The 19,132-nt window shown below is 37.2% G+C and overlaps 1 protein-coding gene across 1 annotated transcript in view; it reads right to left on the bottom strand.

Moving 5' to 3' along the window:
* Nucleotides 1-19,132, bottom strand: part of LOC137238163 (very long chain fatty acid elongase 7) — a 107,506-nt gene that overhangs the window by 59,421 nt on the left and 28,953 nt on the right. The window contains exons 2-3 of the mRNA XM_067762833.1: nt 6,273-6,463; nt 6,045-6,125 (exon numbers count right to left, since the gene is read on the bottom strand). Coding sequence (XP_067618934.1) covers nt 6,045-6,125; nt 6,273-6,463 — 272 coding nt within the window. The remainder of the gene's footprint in view (nt 1-6,044; nt 6,126-6,272; nt 6,464-19,132) is intronic.

Below are 19,132 nucleotides of genomic sequence, written 5' to 3' on the forward strand. Positions count from 1 at the left end.
AATTTTTGTTTTTATTATAACTTTTATGTTGTGCCTGTGTATGTGTGCTTAGTCAGACACTAAATGCTCGAATGAAATTTTGGCGCGCATGCAGCGATGCGTTGCAAAATTATATCTGACAAAAGAAACAATTGTGGCTCATAGAGACTATGTAGTCTTTAATAAACCTCTATAGAACAAATAAAAATAATGAAGTATAATATTTCACTTATAGCGTTTATATATAATTTCCATATTACTTCAAAGTTTGAGTTCAGAATCCATTTGAGCATTTTGTATTTCATTTTTATACTCAGCTGAGCAGAGCTCACATAGTATATTAACTTTGTTCGAATAACGGTAATCCGTAACGGCATATACTAATCGAGATAGATATAGACTTATATATAGCAAAATGATTTGAGCGAAAAAAGAAATTCATTTAGCGATGTCCGTCCGTTCGTCTGTCCGTTAACACTATAACTTGAGTACATTTTGAGGTATCTTAATGAAATTTGGTATGTAAGTTCCTGGGCACTCATATCAGATCGCTATTTAAAATAAACGAAATCGGACTATAACCACGCCCACTTTTTCGATATCGAAAATTTCGAAAAACCGAAAAAATACGATAATTCATTACCAAAGTCGGGTAAAGCGATGAAACTTGGTAGGTAGGTTGACCTTGTGACGCAGAATAGAAAATTTGTAAAATTTTGAACAATGGGCGTGGCACCGTCCACTTTTAAAAGAAGGTAATTCAAAAGTTTGGCAAGCCGTAATTTGGCAGTCGTTGAAGATACCATGATGCAATATGGCAGAAACGTTACCCCTATTACTGTATGTGTGCTAAATAAAAATTAGCAAAATCGGATGATGAACACGCCCACTTAAAAAAAAATGTTAAAGTCAAATTTTAACAAAAAATTGAATATCTTTACAGTATACAAGTAGATTATGTCAAAATTCAACTCCAGTAATGATATGGTGCAACAAAATACAAAAAATAAAAGAAAATTGCAAAATGGGCGTGGCTCCGCCTTTCTCATTTAATTTGTCTAGACTACTTTTAATAAAATTTGGTAAGGAAATTTTGTAAGGGCGTAGCTTCTATACAGATAACTGTTTTCTGTGAAAATGGGCGAAATCGGTTGAAGCCACGCCTAGTTTTTATACACAGTCGACCGTCTGCCCTTCCTCTTGGCCGTTAACACGATAACTTCAACAAAAATCGATATATCTTTACTAAACTTAGTTCACGTACTTATCTCGTCTTACTTTATATTGGTATTAAAAATGGGCGAAATCCGACTAATACCACGCCCACTTTTTCGATATCGAAAATTTCGTAAAATGAAAAAATGCCATAATTCTATACCAAATACGAAAAAAGGGATGAAATATGGTGATTCTGGGTCACCCTGCTCCACATTTTGGTCGATATCTCGAAAAAGCCTTCACATATACTACTACTGGCCACTCCCTTTTAAAACCCCCATTAATACCTTTAATTTGATATCCATATCGTACAAACACATTATAGAGTCACCCCTGTTCCACCTTTATGGCGATATTTTGAAAAGGCGTCCACCTATAAACCTAAGGTCCACTCCCTTTTAAAATACTCATTACCAGCTTTGATTTGATACCCTTATCGTACAAACACATTCTAGAGTAACCCCTGGTCCACCTTTATGGCGATATCTATGAGCGTTCACCTATAGAACTACGGACCACTCCCTTCTAAAATACTCTTTAATACCTTCCATTTGATACCCATGTCATACAAACACATTCCAGTGTTACCCTGGGTCCATTTTCCTACATGGTGATTTTCCCTTATTTTGTCACCAAAGTTCTCAGCTGAGTATGTAATGTTCGGTTACACCCGAACTTAGCCTTCCTTACTTGTTTTCATTGTTGATTGTGTCATTGCCCAAATTAAAAATAATTACGGGTTACTTACAATAAAAACAGTGCTTATTATTTATAATGTCATAAATTACGTTTATACTTTATTAAGTGGAAAGTTTTATCAAGTTTTTTTTTTCTTACTTTCAAAACGTATTGTCTTGCTTTTGAACTGTGTCTTTTCAAATGTGGGAAAGAAAAGCAACAGGCTTAAGCCTGTAAAAGAAGTTGTCCGATTTGAAACAAGTAATAGCACCGAAAATTATTTCAACCTAAAGATCCCGTAATTGAGAAATAGAGTCAATCAAGGGGGAACTGTAATTGGTTGCCATTTGTTCACCGTCGATTGGCTATATGACCCGGAATGCCAGCCGATTTGCATTTCGCCTTTTAATGATAAAATATATGTGAAAAACTAAAGCATCGCTCTGGGGGCAAGGATGTGGAATAGTAATGAAGCAATTCCGTCCATTGGACCAGAATACTTGAGGGACCGGCATCTAACGTACGAAACCACTACACGATCAAACAAAGGTTAAAAATTCAAGCGGAGGTGACCAGGATTCAGTACTGGGCTTAGAACTCTAGAGGATTACTTATGACAGTCTTCTTCGATTAGACATGCCAGAAGGTACATGCCTTCTTGTTTTCGTCGACCACGTGGCAGCTGTCATAGAAGCGCGAAAGTGTTCATGCGCAGTGTAAATAGATAGATGGCAGATTACGGTCTTCAGCTGGCAACAGCAAAAACGAAGGTCGTCAACTTTATGAAGCGGCGCATGACGTATTGGTGTATTGGCTCGCAGATAATTTAGGAATCCAATGCATTCATACACTAGCTTACAAAAAGTTTTGCAAGACTTCAAGACACTCAAGGATGCTTTCTTGTCTGATATAATGAGGTTACTCCTCGAGAATAAGCCTCTCCGTAAACATTCTCTACCGCAAACTTATAACACATGGATTTTTGCCTGAAAGATAAGGGGGTATCGATTTCTTGAAGTTCGGCCAATAGATAATAGCTTCCGTTTTTCCTTCATCAAATTTTGATCCATCCATGAACCTGATCACCGAGTCTGGGCAAGTATATGAATTTATTGTTTTACCAAGTATTTTGTGCACAATAGTTCTTACTTACCTAATTGGCGTTTAATCATTTAAACGGTTATGGCCGTCCAACAAGGCGCTTCAGTCGCTTCTTCTATCTGCCAACCAGCGCCAATTGGTCACAGCAAGGGAGTTATAATCGTTTTCCACCTAGTTCTTCCAGCGGAGTGGGAGGTGCCCTCTATCTCTGCTTCCATAGGCGGGTTCCGATAGAAACACTTCCTTGGCCGGAGCGTCATCTTTCATTCGCATAACATGGCCTAGCCAGCGCAGCCGCTGCGTTTTAATTCGCTGGACTATGTTGATTTCTGCGTCCATAATTGACATATCAAAATTTCGTAGCGTAGGGGCCATTGCAACACGTACTTGCATTACGGGATTTTCTATGAAATCTCTAACTACTCTCAACTGCCTTCTCATGGTTTTGAAGTCTTAGTACAGTGAGTATCGGCTCTTTCTCTATTAGAAAAGGGAAGGTAGGTATACTCACTAAGACACTAAGCGCCGCTGGTCGGGAGTATGTGTCTGGATTTTTACTTGTCAGGATTATTTTTGGTCCGCATTTAGTTGTTTGTGGGCAATCTTTCCTCGGGAGTTCGTCGTGAGATATCTGGATTATGTATATCGGGATCCCATCATTCGGGTTTGTGCAAGTCGGTATTAACTATGTTATACACCCGCCTATAAATCTAAGAAGTTATCGGAATCTTTGTGTTTAAAAACCAACAGGATTCTCCAAAATATAGAAGCTTCTGATTACGAAGAGCTGATTACCAATTTATATCAGCATTGAAGTCCCTTAAGAAACAACTGTCTAACACTTCCTCAATTATTCGCCTCATGTTTTATTCTACGCCTTTTTCCTAAATTATCGCTCTCTACATATGTTGTCTACCTATATATAAAAAAATAAAATTGATGCTTCCCACCAGTTTAAGAGATTCTCCTCTGGCTTGTGCTTTGATCTTTTAGTACCAAACACTTAAGCGCATACATAAAGTTTATTACAGACTTAAACAAATTTGTATGAAAATGCAAATATTCACATAGACATAATTTGCGTTCCAATGAAATCTGATCCAGATATCGATAAAAGTTTAACAAGCAAATGCAACAGCACCGCTGTGATCCTGATATCTATCTGTATTAAATTTGGATCAAGAGGGAGAGTCACCCTGATTTGGTTTTTATGGAAATTTTTTGACAGCATACCCTCTTTATTTGGTAGCACTTACAGACATATACATTAAGAGGGTGGTGCCGTGTGTAGAAGTCCACGAAAGTGGGGAAAGCTTCTGATCGCCATTCATCTGGGAATGACCAGAGCGATTATTTTCCATGCGGTTCAAGCAGCTCACTACTTCCGATTGCTTGCGGCCAAGTATCCTCTGGGTAATGTGAGAAGGCGACAACCTGGCTAGGCCACTCTGACATAATCAGTTTAAGGGCTAGTCAGGGGATCTTTCATCAGCAGCATCTGCCCACCACGAGGTGCCGCTGCAAGTGGGCGGCTGTCTTGGATCAAGCGGCTCGCTATATATTTTTTTCACCCCCACTGAGCGGGTTGTGTGCTGGGCGTGGAACCAGCCACATCAAAATACACTCCAATGAAAAGCAACAACAAGCCTCGGATAAACAGTAAACGCTTGGGCATCGGATATTTAACATATTTTTTTCCACTCGACAACACTCTAGCTTTTTTAAAGTGCAAAATACCATACAATTTTATATGAAATATATCGCATCTGCGGGATGGTTTAAAGAACTAATAATAAGTGTTATTAATTTGATAATTTGTTTCAACTTTTTAAGTAAAGTTTTATGGAGCGAATAGGGGAAAAAGTTAAAAATAACAATTGAGTGCTGGCAGTTTTCATTGTACTGATCCAATAAATTTGAACGTGATGCAGAGCTCGATGACTCAATGGAATGCTACTTTAGAGTACTTGACTACTTCACACTTCCACAGTTTATTGCACTGAAGACATAAAATATATCGCGAAATCTTACGACAATTGAAAAATTGCACATAAAAAATTGAAATGAAGACATAAACTTTAAATGTTTAAAAAATGAAGAAATATATAGAGATAAAAATGAATAAAAATTTTGCAAAAAAGCTAGAAATTGAACATAATATACCCTGCTATGGATGTTAATGACATAAAAATAAGAAAAATAAATACAACTGGGTATAATAAGTAGAATCAGGAAAAGCAAATACTTAAATAGAAATGGCATAAAACAAAACATAAAAGATGTAAATCGTTCACAAACACAAATATATTTGCTTTTTATTGGTTTGCTTTGGCTTGCTGACTAAAAAGAGGAAAGCAGATTACGATTATTCACATTTTTGTGTAGATGTACAAGATCAACAAGAGAAAAAAAATTTAAGTAAGTATGAATGGTTGTGTACCTGGAAACAGCCAATTAATTTCGTTTACAATAAACGCTAACCTTGAAAGCAAGCGACGTAAACAAAAGATAAGATAATCAGCAAAAAGAAAATGAAAGTAAATTTGAAGAGCGTGACAAATTTTGGCTGTTTAAAGTTCAATGTGCAAATAATGAACTTTATAAAAGTGTTTGTTTTAATTAAAAATTGTGAGCCGTCACGGGACGCCTGGCAGATGTAAAACATCGACATTATTTTCTAAAATTAATATGCCGAAAATGACAGATTGCGATAGGAACTAACTATGGCATAATATTAAAATAAATTATTACTATTTTTTTCCGAAGTGATCCCCAACTGACGCCGAATGATCCCGAGGAAGTTCCCGAAATCATCCTGAAACTTACCCTAAATGAATCCGGGAGAATACCGATAGAGCGCCCGAAATTACCTTCTACCGATCCCGAAGTGAACTCCATGTGACACCGAGAAGATTCCGAGAGAGTTCACAATATTACACTGGAATGGCTCACAAACGATCTCGAAGTTACCCCCAAATGACAGGCAGTCTGGGTAGTCTTACGTACATAAATAACCCACATTTATTATATACAATTGACATTGTCCACATATAATTTTTTCAACTCACCCGTTTTGACATTGGCCCATCTGAATAGTCCACGGGCTCGCATTTTAAATTGTAGTTGGTCAGCCAACCAGCCATCAAATGCTATAAATTAAAAAAAAAAAAACATTTTTATTTTTACGGAAAGAAAATTTTTGATTTATTTATATTTATTTTAATGATCAACTAGCTTGATTAATTTAAACAAATAAAAATCGCTGTAAATTTTTCTTTCCCTTCAATTTTGCTTACCTCGTAGAACATATACGCGCTCAACGCCACTTGAAAGGCGTTATATGTGACCAATATACGTCTAAGCTGGAGCGGTTTTCTGTCGCGCATAAACAATGGACCGATTACAAGAACCCAAGAGAGGTAGATGGCAACTAAACCGAATGTGTAGAGGGGATGTTCCATGAGCGGGAAACGTGTGGCGCGGGGATCTAAAAATGAACAATAAAATTTGTGAAATTAAATATATTAATGCAGCATTCCTTTAATTTATTTATTTACAGCAAAAGGAAAAATTAAAAAAATTTGTTTCATTAGTATGATCTTTACTAATCAGTGACTTTTAAACTTTTAATGCATTTTATTTTTACCTTTAAATTTTTATGTATGAAATATTAAACAGTTTCAATACTGAATTCATGGTTCAATTATATGGTTGGCTCATCTCATCAGATGATTTTATTTATTTCATTGCATGGTCGATGGGATTGTCAAAAGGAGATGGCAAACTCAAAATGAAACCAACACATTGGCAACATTTTCTTACACATACGAAAACTGCTACGTTTTATGTTTCCATTCCATACCATTCGCACCAACACCAATACACAAATTTTGACAATTTGAACAGACATATTTTGTTATTGTACAGATGAGCCAACCATATAGTTGAACCATGTGCTGAATTCTTAATATAATAGTGTTGCAATTTACTTAAATACATAGTAATAGCCGCGTTTTTTTAAATGTATATACATCTACAATTGAGACTAAAAAAACCGCTGATCAACAAATACTCATAGTGGTAGTATATGGAGGAATAGTGGAGACACAAACATATTCGGTCTTAGTAGAGACACTTACTTTTAAGGTCCTATTTTAGGCGCAATTTCATAAGTGTAGATAAATTGATGCACTTAGCAGTCCATATAAAGGTTAAGTGCATATATATATACATGTATAAAACACAGGTGATATTAATGATACATAGAAACCCCCAGCGAGTTAGGGGATTTAGAATATTCCTGAAGTAGGTATGCCTGTCGAAGAGGCGACTAAAATACCAAATTGATTCAAGGAGTTGTGTAGCGCAATATATAGGTTCTCCGACCCAATTGTCAACCTCCTCTACCTGTGGCGAATTAAAAGCCCAGGCTATGGCAACCCGAACTCCTGATGGATGTAGGGGGTGGGATGGCTTAGAAGGTTATATGTGGTCATACCAAATCGTTCCCGAGATGTTCGGGCTAATACCTTTATGGCGCTTGTTACCGGTAAGTACCGGATCTGCATCCGGCAATGGACCATCAACATGGATAACAATCCCCGGTAGAATTATAAACGAACAGATAAACACGATTTCTGACACAATATTTGATCCTTTAAAACTTGTTTACAAGAAACAAAGTAATCACACAGGTACAACAGATTAACATTCAACAACAAATAAACACAAAACAAGTAAGGAAGGTTAAGTTCGGGTGTAACCGAACATTACATACTCAGTTGAGAGCTATGGTGACAACATAAGGGAAAATAACCATGTAGGAAAATGAACCGAGGGAAACCCTGGAATGTGTTTGTATGACATGTGTATCAAATGAAAGTCATTAAAGAGTATTTTATGAGGGAGTGGGCTATAGTTCTATAGGTGGACGCCATTTAGGGATATAGCCATAAAGGTGGATCAGGGTTGACTCTAGAATGCGTTTGTACGATATGGGTATCAAATGAAAGGTGTTAATGAGTATTTTAAAAGGGAGTAATCCTTAGTTCCATAGGTGGACGCCGTTTCGAGATATCGCCACAAAGGTAGACCAGGGGTGACCCTAGAATTTGTCTGTACAATATGGGAATCAAACGACTGGTGTTAATGAGTATTTTAGAAGCGAGTGGGCCTTAGTTCTATAGGTGGACGAAGTTTCGAAATATCGCCATAAAGGTGGACCAGGGGTGACTCTAGAATGAGTTTGTACGATATGGGTATCAAATTAAAGGTACTAATGAGGGTTTTAAAAGGGAGTGGTGGATGTTGTATAGGTGGTCGCCTTTTCGAGATATCGCCATAAAGGTGGACCAGGGGTGACTCTAGAATGCGTTTGTACGATATGGGTATCAAATGAAAGGTGTTAATGGGTATTTTAAAAGCCAGTAATCCTTAGTTCCATAGGTGGACGCCGTTTCGAGATATCGGCATAAAGGTGGACCAGGGGTGACCCTAGAATTTGTTTGTACAATATGGGTATCAAAAGAAAGGTGTTAATGAGTATTTTAAAAGGGAGTAATCCTTAGTTCCATAGGTGGACGCCGTTTCGAGACATCGCCATAAAGGTGGACCAGGGGTGACCCTAGAATTTGTTTGTACAATATGGGCATCAAACGAAAGGTGTTAATGGGTATTATAAAAGGGAGTGGGCCTTAGTTCTATAGGTGGACGCCGTTACGAAATATCGCCATAAAGGTGGACCAGGGGTGACTCTAGAATGTGTTTGTATGATATGGGTATCAAATTAAAGGTATTAATTATGGTTTTAAAAGGGAGTGGTGGTTGTTGTATAGGTGGTCGCATTTTCGAGATATCGCCATAAAGGTGGACCAGGGGTGACCCTATAATTTGTTTGTACAATATGGGTATCAAAAGAATGAGTATTTTAAAAGGGAGTAATCCTTAGTTCCATAGGTGGACGCCGTGTCGAGATACCGCCATAAAGGTGGACCAGGGGTGACTCTAGAATTCGTTTGTGCAATATGGGTATCGGGTGACCCTAGAATTTGTTTGTACAATATGGGCATCAAACGAAAGGTGTTAATGAGTATTATAAAAGGGAGTGGGCCTTAGTTCTATAGGTGGAGGCCGTTTCGAAATATCGCCATAAAGTTGGACCAGGGGTGACTAGAATGTGTTTGTATGATATGGGTATCAAATTAAAGGTATTAATTAGGGTTTTAAAAGGGAGTGGTGGTTGTTGTATAGGTGATCACATTTTCGAGATATCGCCATAAAGGTGGACCAGGGGTGACCCTAGAATTTGTTTGTACAATATGGGTATCAAAAGAAAGGTGTTCATGAGTATTTTAAAAGGGAGTAATCCCTAGTTCCATAGGTGGACGCCGTTTCGAGACATCGCCATAATGGTGGACCAGGGGTGACCGTAGAATTTCTTTGTACAATATGGGCATCAAACGAAAGGTGTTAATGAGTATTATAAAAGGGAGTGGGCCTTAGTTCTATAGGTGAACGCCGTTTCGAAATATCGCCATAAAGGTGGACCAGGGGTGACTCTAGAATGTGTTTGTATGATATGGGTATCAAATAAAAGGTATTAATTAGGGTTTTAAAAGGGAGTGGTGGTTTTTGTATAGGTGGTGACATTTTGGAGATATCGCCATAAAGGTGCACCAGGGGTGACCCTATAATTTGTTTGTACAATATGGGTATCAAAAGAATGAGTATTTTAAAAGGGAGTAATCCTTAGTTCCGTAGGTGGACGCCGTGTCGAGATACCGCCATAAAAGTGGACCAGGGGTGACTCTAGAATTCGTTTGTGCAATATGGGTATCAAACGAAAGGTATTAATGAGTATTTTAAAAGGGATTAATCCCTAGTTAGTTAGTTGTGCGGCCACCGTGGTGTCATGGTAGCGTGCTCCGCCTATTACACCGTATGCCCTGGGTTCAACTCCCGGGCAAAGCAACATCAAAATTTTAGAAATAAGATTTTTCAATTAGAAGAAAATTTTTCTAAGCGGGGTCGCCCCTCGGCAGTGTTTGGCAAGCACTCCGGGTGTATTTCTGCCATGAAAAGCTCTCAGTGAAAACTCGTCTGCTTTGCAGATGCCGTGCGGAGTCGGCATAAAACATGTAGGTCCCGTCCGGCCAATTTGTAGGGAAAATCAAGAGGAGCACGACGCAAATTGGAAGAGAAGCTCGGCCTTAGATCTCTTCGGAGGTTATCGCGCCTTACATTTATTTTGTTTTTTAATCCTTAGTTCCATAGGTGGACGCCGTTTCAAGACATCGCCATAAAGGTGGACCAGGGGTGACCCTAGAATTTGTTTGTACAATATGGGCATAAAACGAAAGGTGTTAATGAGTATTATAAAGGGGAGTAATCCTTAGTTCCATAGGTGGACGCCGTGACGAGATACCGCCATAAAGGTGGACAGGGGTAACTCTAGAATGTGTTTGTATGATATGGGTATCAAATTAAAGGTATTAATTAGGGTTTTAAAAGGGAGTGGTGGTTGTTGTATAGGTGGTCGCATTTTCGAGATATCGCCATAAAGGTGGAGCAGGGGTGACCCTAGAATTTGTTTGTACAATATGGGCATCAAACGAAAGGTGTTAATGCGTATTTTAAAAGGGAGTAATCCTTAGTTCCATAGGTGGACGCCGTGTCGAGATACCGCCATAAAAGTGGACCAGGGGTGACTCTAGAATTCGTTTGTGCAATATGGGTATCAAACGAAAGGTGTAAATGAGTATTTTAAAAGGGAGTAATCCTTAGTTCCATAGGTGGACGCCGTGTCGAGATACCGCCATAAAGGTGGACCAGGGGTGACTCTAGAATTCGTTTCTGCAATATGGGTATCAAACGAAAGGTGTTAATGAGTATTTTAAAAGGGAGTAATCCTTAGTTCCATAGGTGGACGCCGTTTCGAGACATCGCCATTAAGGTGGACCAGGGGTGACCCTAGAATTTGTTTGTACAATATGGGCATCAAACGAAAGGTGTTAATGAGTATTTTAAAAGGGAGTAGTCCTTAGTTCCATAGGTGGACGCCGTTTCGAGACATCGCCATAAAGGTGGAGCCGGGGTGACCCTAGAATTTGTTTGTACAATATGGGCATCAAAAGAATGAGTATTTTAAAGGGAGTAATCCTTAGTTCCATAGGTGGACGCCGTGTCGAGATACCGCCATAAAGGTGGAGTAGGGGTGACTCTAGAATTCGTTTGTGCAATATGGGTATCAAACGAAAGGTGTTAATGAGTATTTTAAAAGGGAGTGGGCCTTAGTTCTATAGGTGGACGTCTTTTCGAGGTATCGCAATAAAGGTGGACGAGGGGTGACTCTGGACTTTGTTTGTACGATATGGGTATCAAATGAAAGGTGTCAAACGACTAAAACTACGGACTTTTACCTGCTTCATTAAGCCACACAAATCGATCAGTAGAAACCACCCTCGGTTCTGAATGAACACACAGCACATACACATAACTAAATATACACAGGCATCAATTTTGACAATACCTCCTCATGTACCTACGAACTATAAATACAGGACAAACTACAACAACAGATCAGACCGAAAATCGAGACTGATGATTGCACAATGTCGGAACCGGTTTATTTCGAAACCAAATTTGATGGAAAATCGTTCCAATATACATCATTTACCTACCCTGTCGGAAAATCAACAAATCAAAATAAGTCCCCAAGGACTTCGGGGAGTGTCCTTATCGGTACAACAACAACAATAACATGATACATATTCAGGTGATTAGTGTTTGCTTTGTTGACTTGGGTATGCCATATGAAGTCAATGTCAAAAGAAAGTGCACACACGTGGAAAGTAACAATATTATCTTTGTTACTTGTTGTAAAGGTTTTCTGGGCGACACAATTGATACATTTTTGTTTTTTTTTAAATGATATGTAATGAAAAAACCAAAACAAAGCTCTTAAAACAAAAAAAAAAAAATTGGACGAAATATCGGAAATATGTCATATTTTTGGTGTCAAACGCAAATATACGAAATAACAGGTTGCCAATTTTCAGTACTTTGTGCGCTTTCCAATTACTTACTTGCTTTTACTAGGGATTGTTACGGACATGGCATGGAATTAAAAAGCGCTGCTTTCAGCTTCGCTAAATTTTTTGCCACTACCCCAAAAAAGCGGCTTTGAGCACATCTTACTTCTAATGGTGCTTTTTAAGGTATTTCTGCCTAAGAGTATGTGCTCCCATGGATGCTCAATGGGTTGAAATGCACTAACTGATGAGGGTGTTCTAAGTGCTTGGGGCGTGATACAGCGAGTATTTGTTCTTTGACAATTTTCGCTGTGTAATTCGGAATCACACCGGCACACCAATACCTAGCCGCTTCATATTTCACTATGGATTTAACATTGCGTTTCGACAAGTGTCTTATTTATTGTTTATTATTGTTCTCCATATTTTTGATGCTTTTTTCTTCTCTGGCTCCTCAAATTTTTTTCGTTGCTAAAAGAACGTTACGAAGGAAGATGTGTTTATACTAATTTTTTAGGAAGTTTGATTTGCTAGGGTTTGGATATAAGGAGTTTTTTCAGTGGAACTTGCCGATGTGTACCGTTTGTATATAACGTCCGTAGCATTGTCTAGCATTTACCGCGGCACCTGATATTTCTGAAATATATATATTATGTCGAATATTAGCACTTCACCATACATATCATTTCAAAGAACATTAATTATTCCATTGTGTCGCCTGAAAAACGCTTATGTAGAGCTTAAATTGTTACTTTCTTTTAAAACTGACTGTATATTTTTTCCCGTTAACATCTAGATTAAACCTTTTATTATTAGGAAAAATAGTAATATTCCAATCGACCCCCACCACATTAAATTTCGTAATTCTTTAAGCTGATTGTTTTAATTTCTCACAAAACCGACTCATATGCTTTAGCCAGTTTGCATTTCATTGGTATCGGTTGTGGAAAAGCCCTCTTACAAATATTTATAGAGAAATACGACGTCAAATATCTTTCGTTTGATGTCCATCTTGACACAAATCCTTTGATTTCTTTAAGAACTTCGAATAGCTGGCAAGTTTGTAAAAACAGCCCAAGCAAACACACCTAAGATAAGGGGTTTTTAGGGTAGCATATTAATAATAAACAAATTGGTTTCCAAATGGTTGAATTCCTTTTCGAGATAGGAGCGGATTTACACAGAAATATATATGTTATGGTTAGGTGGCAACCGGTTTAAGAAAAATTTCTATTGAAAAACTATACAAAACACTTTTTATACACCATTTACACTGCACCAAAATTCTAAATGCGACGAATTCCCTCGTACAAATCGCATTTTCGAAATGACTCATTTGAGCGCATTCAATCGCATTCGTCCTGCAAATGCAATCCACACGACCTAAGGCGATTTCAGTATCAGGTGTTTTTATCCCAACAGCTGATTGCTTCTTCTTGATTATTTAGCATAGAGCGCCTGTACTTTAATGTGTCAGTTAATCGAAATCAATTCAAATTTTCTTTTGATTTGACATTCTTCTGCATGGCGAATTTTAACAGGATTCCCCTCGCGTAGGTGAGGTTGACAATTGGGTTGCGGAAGCTATGAAGCTATAAAGCTTTCTATTGCGATTATCAACCCCTTGAATCCCATTATGTTGTTTAGTCAATTACGTCAGTGCATTATCTTGCTAAGGGTTGGGGTCCTCGCAATCGAGTCTTGCAGGGAAGGTCGTGCGATTTGCGAATAGAGCCAATGTAAACGCTTTCAAATGACTAATTAGTGTAAATGTAATATTACTTAATTTGATTTATGCAAATTACAACTAGTTAACCTTGTAAGGGCAGTTTCAGCAATAACGCCTAGTCAAAAAGTTCTAGGTTGGAACACACTTAATATCATCGAAATATGCCATTTTGTAAATATGTGACCTGGAATCATGAAAGGACCCTATTGTGCGAAAATACCGTTCTTCATTTTTTGAGTGATCTTTATAGGAAATTTAACGCTCTTTCCAATAAATAAACCGCAGTTTTCTATTTTTCTTAGTTTTTACACAAATCGCATTTAAAGCCAAATCGCACCACAAATACGATTTTTTGAAATATTCCAATCCATGCGCCACCTATCGGAGTTTTTTCTTCTTATTTTTGCATTGTCATCGGGTTCTGAACTATTTGCCAACTTTTAAGCTTGTAGCTTATCGGGAAGTTAATTAAATTTTAATTACAAAATTCGTTCACAAGGGCCGGCCGCAAACAAAAACTTTAAACGCGTTTTTCTCGAAAACTTGGTATCGCAAAATAGGGTAGTTTCATGATTCCAGGTCACATATATTCAGAGTCAAAATGAAGAAAAACATTCTTAAAACAAGTTTCACTAAACTGTTGTGCCGTTTCCGAGATAGTTTGTTAAGGTTGAGTTGCAGCTGCCCAGTTAAGGAATAGCTAACTTGGACACTTCAATGTTGGCCTGTTGTATTATCACATACTCTAACGGTGAAGGTGGCTTCCAGTTTTTTAGCGAATCATTGCGTGGCGAAGATAAAGCTTCGAATAAGTTCCTCATAACAGCATACGTACGGACTGAGTTATTTACGCTTCGTCCTCGCAAGTGATGAACAGCTGCGCATGTGGTAGTCCACCTTGTCGTTCTCCATACAATAAAAACGGGTCGGGCTGCACGGTATATTTACGCGCACCCATGGACTCCCATTGGCAGTTCCCTGTTAAAAATCCAATAACCATGGAAAGATACACTTTTTTAAACCGTAATAGCTTCACTGAGCCCTTGGCAATAGCAGCGTGCTTGAAAGACGTTGATGCATGGCAAGATGTGGTGTCAGTCCAGCGCTTGCATAGCGGAGTCCCAAAGTCTCCATTGATAGACACATTCGCTGGGGTCAAGAGATCAGTATGACCGTGATATCCTTGTGTTTCTGGCACCCAGATATTTTTTATCAAAATGTAGTTCGAGGCCACCGAAAGGTAGTTCAAGAAATCCTTCATCGTCCTCTGCCTCATGGTTGCTTGACTATTTTAGTTGATGTCAAATGCTCGAACAATTAAAGCAGCGGATAGCACCGCATCTACCACATTCTTTATAGCGACGAACTCTGCCTGGAAGATGCTGAAGCAATCGGACAACCTAAATTTCTGACAAACACCGAGTTCGTGGCAGAATACTTCACTCGTCCAGCCTGGATTTACCAAGCTCGTTGCACACAACCATCCCAATATGCTTAACTCTGTCAGATAGCACTAGCGCTACTCCCCTAATAGAGAGTGATTTAAATACAAGAATCTTATACTTCCGCGTAAACAAAATGACCTCCGTTATGCTAGAGTTTACAGCAAATCTGCATGTCCAAGTTCTAACTGTGTGACGACACCTACGTAACTCTGTTAAACCGCCCTCAGTGTATTCAGAAACTACCACTGACAAGAATTGCCTGTTCATCGGTATAAGCCAGCACTTGGCAGTCTCTACCCTCAATGTCCTGAAGTAGGTCATTCATTACTACGACCCAAGTAGGGAAGAACAACACCATCCAGTGGGGTGTCCTTTTTAACATTTCTCAGAGCCGTTGCTCCCTCCACTCTGCAGCTACAGTACTGCTGCTCAATAATCTGCCAATGGGTTGATATAAAACGTACAAGAATTGCTCGTTTAATGATTAAAATTGATTGGAGAAGAGCCTTTTTAAATTATTTAAGCAAACTTAGATTGACATTTCCCGAAAACTAAGCCTCGGTCTTTATTACAGTTAACAATCCCACTACCACCACACAGAGTGGCGGACGTTATTATAAACAGTAATCCCATAAGCCGCTGGCTTCCTTTGAATGGTCACGCCCGGTAAACACCCTTATCAGAACAGCATTCCCAACCATCACAATAGAAGCAAGAAGGGAGCGAAGCATTGCTATTACAAAAAATAAATTGTGCTATTAAACATTACATATGTATATGTGTATATATACTATATCTATTGTGCTTCACAATTTTTTAGCGACAATCGTTTACATGTTTAGCACATGCTAATAAATTATCACACTTTTATAACGTTCTATGATAAAAATCTCAATAGTCCCGAGTGCATAAGAATGTACATACATATGTATATACTTATATTCGAGATGTGGATAAACTTATAATAAAAACAATGTTTGTTATTCCAGTATTAATTGTTCTACAACAAATCGCTTGACGCTTTACATTTGCCGCTATATAAACGTGCTCAATTTATTTATTCATATTGCGCACAACTTAATTAAAACTGAACAACTTTAATCCAATAAACAAAAATAAAGTAATTGCAAATCAGGGGCGTTCAGAAGATTGTTAACTTAAGGGAGCTGTAGATATTTTGTAAACTAGAGTTTAAATAAAGACCGTTGGCAAAATTACTAAGATCCATCGACGTGTATTAGAAAGATTTTCCGTCATCTCTGGAGACAAGCCGGATTCAGCGTTTTACGATTGTTCGTTCGAAACGAAAAATGACAGAGAAGATGGCACAATATCGAAACCGGTTTGTCTTCAAATAAAATTTAACCCTTGTCATTATTCTGTATTACAAAATTCTGGGTGACAAAATTCTGTAAATTGCAAAAAAATTCTGCTTGAACAAAATTCTGCTTTTTTAAAATTCTGCTTTTTAAAATTCTGCTTTCTAAAATTCTGCTTTCTCAAATTCTGCTTTTTCAAAATTCTGCATGTTTAATTCTGGAAGTCAAATTTCCGGAATCATGGGATGGCGTAGTCGGTGTTGGATCGGCTAAGTGTTATTTTTTTAAAGTGCGGGCAAAGGCCGCCTACGCAGAAGGGTATAGTACGCAGAAGGAAATCACCGTGGCGGTAGCCACGTTTATACCACACACCACATACCAACTACATGACCTCTTTAACATAGTTAACATTATATTTTAATATAGAATTTTGTTTTTAGAATTTTGTACATACAGAATTTCGACACCAACCCAATACTTCCGCTGTTCACCATTATATCAATATTATTACCCTATCCCCCGATTTACACGGAAGATCGGTTCCAGACAACACCGTGTAAAGTGAAATCTTCGTTTTCCTATACAAAAACCGTGTAAAGCGAAAAAACTACCCAATTAAGTCATTTATTTAAATAAAACAAAACTAAAACATCTTAATGAAGATTCACGAAAAGATAATTCAATCGATAACTTACCAGTTCAAACCAAAAAAACTGGCAATAATAGTAAAATTTATGGCTTTTTGTTCAAATTTTCATCAAACCATTTTCCTTCCACATGAACCACATATTCACAATAAGGGGAATCCCTCAATATTGCAATCAGTGTTGCCAAGGGGACTCAAAAAGGTTTTTAATGATTTGTGAATCTTCGGAGTTTTTCAAATTTTGCTGACTTATGAACCGTGTAAAAGCGAAATCGTGTAAAACAAGTACCGTGTAAATCGGGGGATATGTGTATATGGGGTATTCCATCCCATTTCGACCAATTTTGAACCCGACCCCTTTAGAATTGGCTGAAAGTTTTTCTTCTTTTTCTAGCTTACGAAAGACGTTTTTCAGAATTTTTTCAAATTTTTTCTTCCAACTCAAAAAAAGTTATGAATTAAAAAAAAACCGTTTTCGTTTTCAAAATGCTATAACTTTTTCAAAAATTGACCGTTTGGGATCTTTTTTTTTTAAATTTGTTTTTAAATGTACTTTTCGGAAAAAATACAAAAAAATTTTTAAAGTTTTTTTTTTTATTTTTCAATTTTTCGAGATAAAAAATGTAAGAAAATGATTTTTTAGTATTAAGTATAAGTACTGAATACGAATGTATGTGTATACCGGCCTAATGCAGTTGCTGGACAGCGAAAGCGAGTCATCTTAATCGTAGATTACCATAATATATAAAGAAAAGAATACTTAAAAATCATTTTCTTATTGATAAAAAAAAATTTTTATTTTTGAAAATTTTTAATTCAATTAAATAAAAAAAAATATAAAAAAAATCGGCCCACTCCGGGATTAGTGGGGATGATTGCAGAATAGATTGAAGTTTTTTATGAGAAAAAAAAATTGCGAAATTCGAAAAATCTCGAAAAACTGAAAAATTAAAAAAAAAACTTTAAAAATTTTTTTGTATATTTTCCGAAAAGTACATTTAAAAACAAATTAAAAAAAAAGATCCCAAACGGTCAATTTTTGAAAAAGTTATAGCATTTTGAAAACAAAAACAGTATTTTTTTTTAAATTCATAACTTTTTTTGAGTTGGATGAAAAAATTCTGAAAAACGTCTTTCGTAAGCTAGAAAAAGAAGAAAAACTTTCAGCCAATTCGAAAGGGGCCGGGTTCAAAATTGGTCGAAATGGGATGGAATACCCCATATGTATTTAATTAGCCATAAATGTTCATATTGCTTTATACAATTGTTTTTGTAATTGCAAACTTTGTAATTTTTCTCTAATATCAATAAAGCAATATGAGCATTAGACTGGGTCGATTTATTAACAGGATTTGGGCTCAGGAAAAAAAGTTCCACTACGCATACCCAAAAAAATAATTTTCGAGCCTGCGAAATTTCATTTTTTTGACTTTTTTTCGACTTTGATTTTTAAGGTTTTCATTGACCTACTAAAAAAATTTTCATTTGATTGTAAAACTTTCATGTATACTCTGTCCGACTCAAAAATATCCACTAAAAACGTTGGCGAGAATAATTTTTGAAAAAAAAAAAATATTTCTTTTGCACCTCCATCATTTTTTTTTTTTTTAACTATTATCGCCAACGTTTTTTGCGGACATTTTTGGGTCGGACAGGGTATACTTATGAAAATTTTTTAAGTAGGCCATGAAAAAAACCTTAAAAATCAAAATCGAAAAAAGTAAAAAAAATGAAATTTCGCAAGCTCGAAAATTATTTTTTTGGGTATGCGCAGTGGAACTTTTTTTCCTGAGCCGAAATCCTATCGAAAAATCGATGGCGCGATATCGGTTAACTTTCGTCCATACAAATCGACCCACCCTAATGAGCATGTCTCGCTAATTAAATACAGATTTAGATGAGGTCGCTACATTAGTTAGTACCTCAAAAGCGGTACTCCAGTAATGCAGCTGTAGCGTATATTTGAAGAACGACTAGGAGTGTATTTT

The sequence above is a fragment of the Eurosta solidaginis genome, chromosome 1 (assembly GCF_040869045.1).
Source record: "Eurosta solidaginis isolate ZX-2024a chromosome 1, ASM4086904v1, whole genome shotgun sequence".
Taxonomy (NCBI): Eukaryota; Metazoa; Arthropoda; class Insecta; order Diptera; family Tephritidae; genus Eurosta; species Eurosta solidaginis.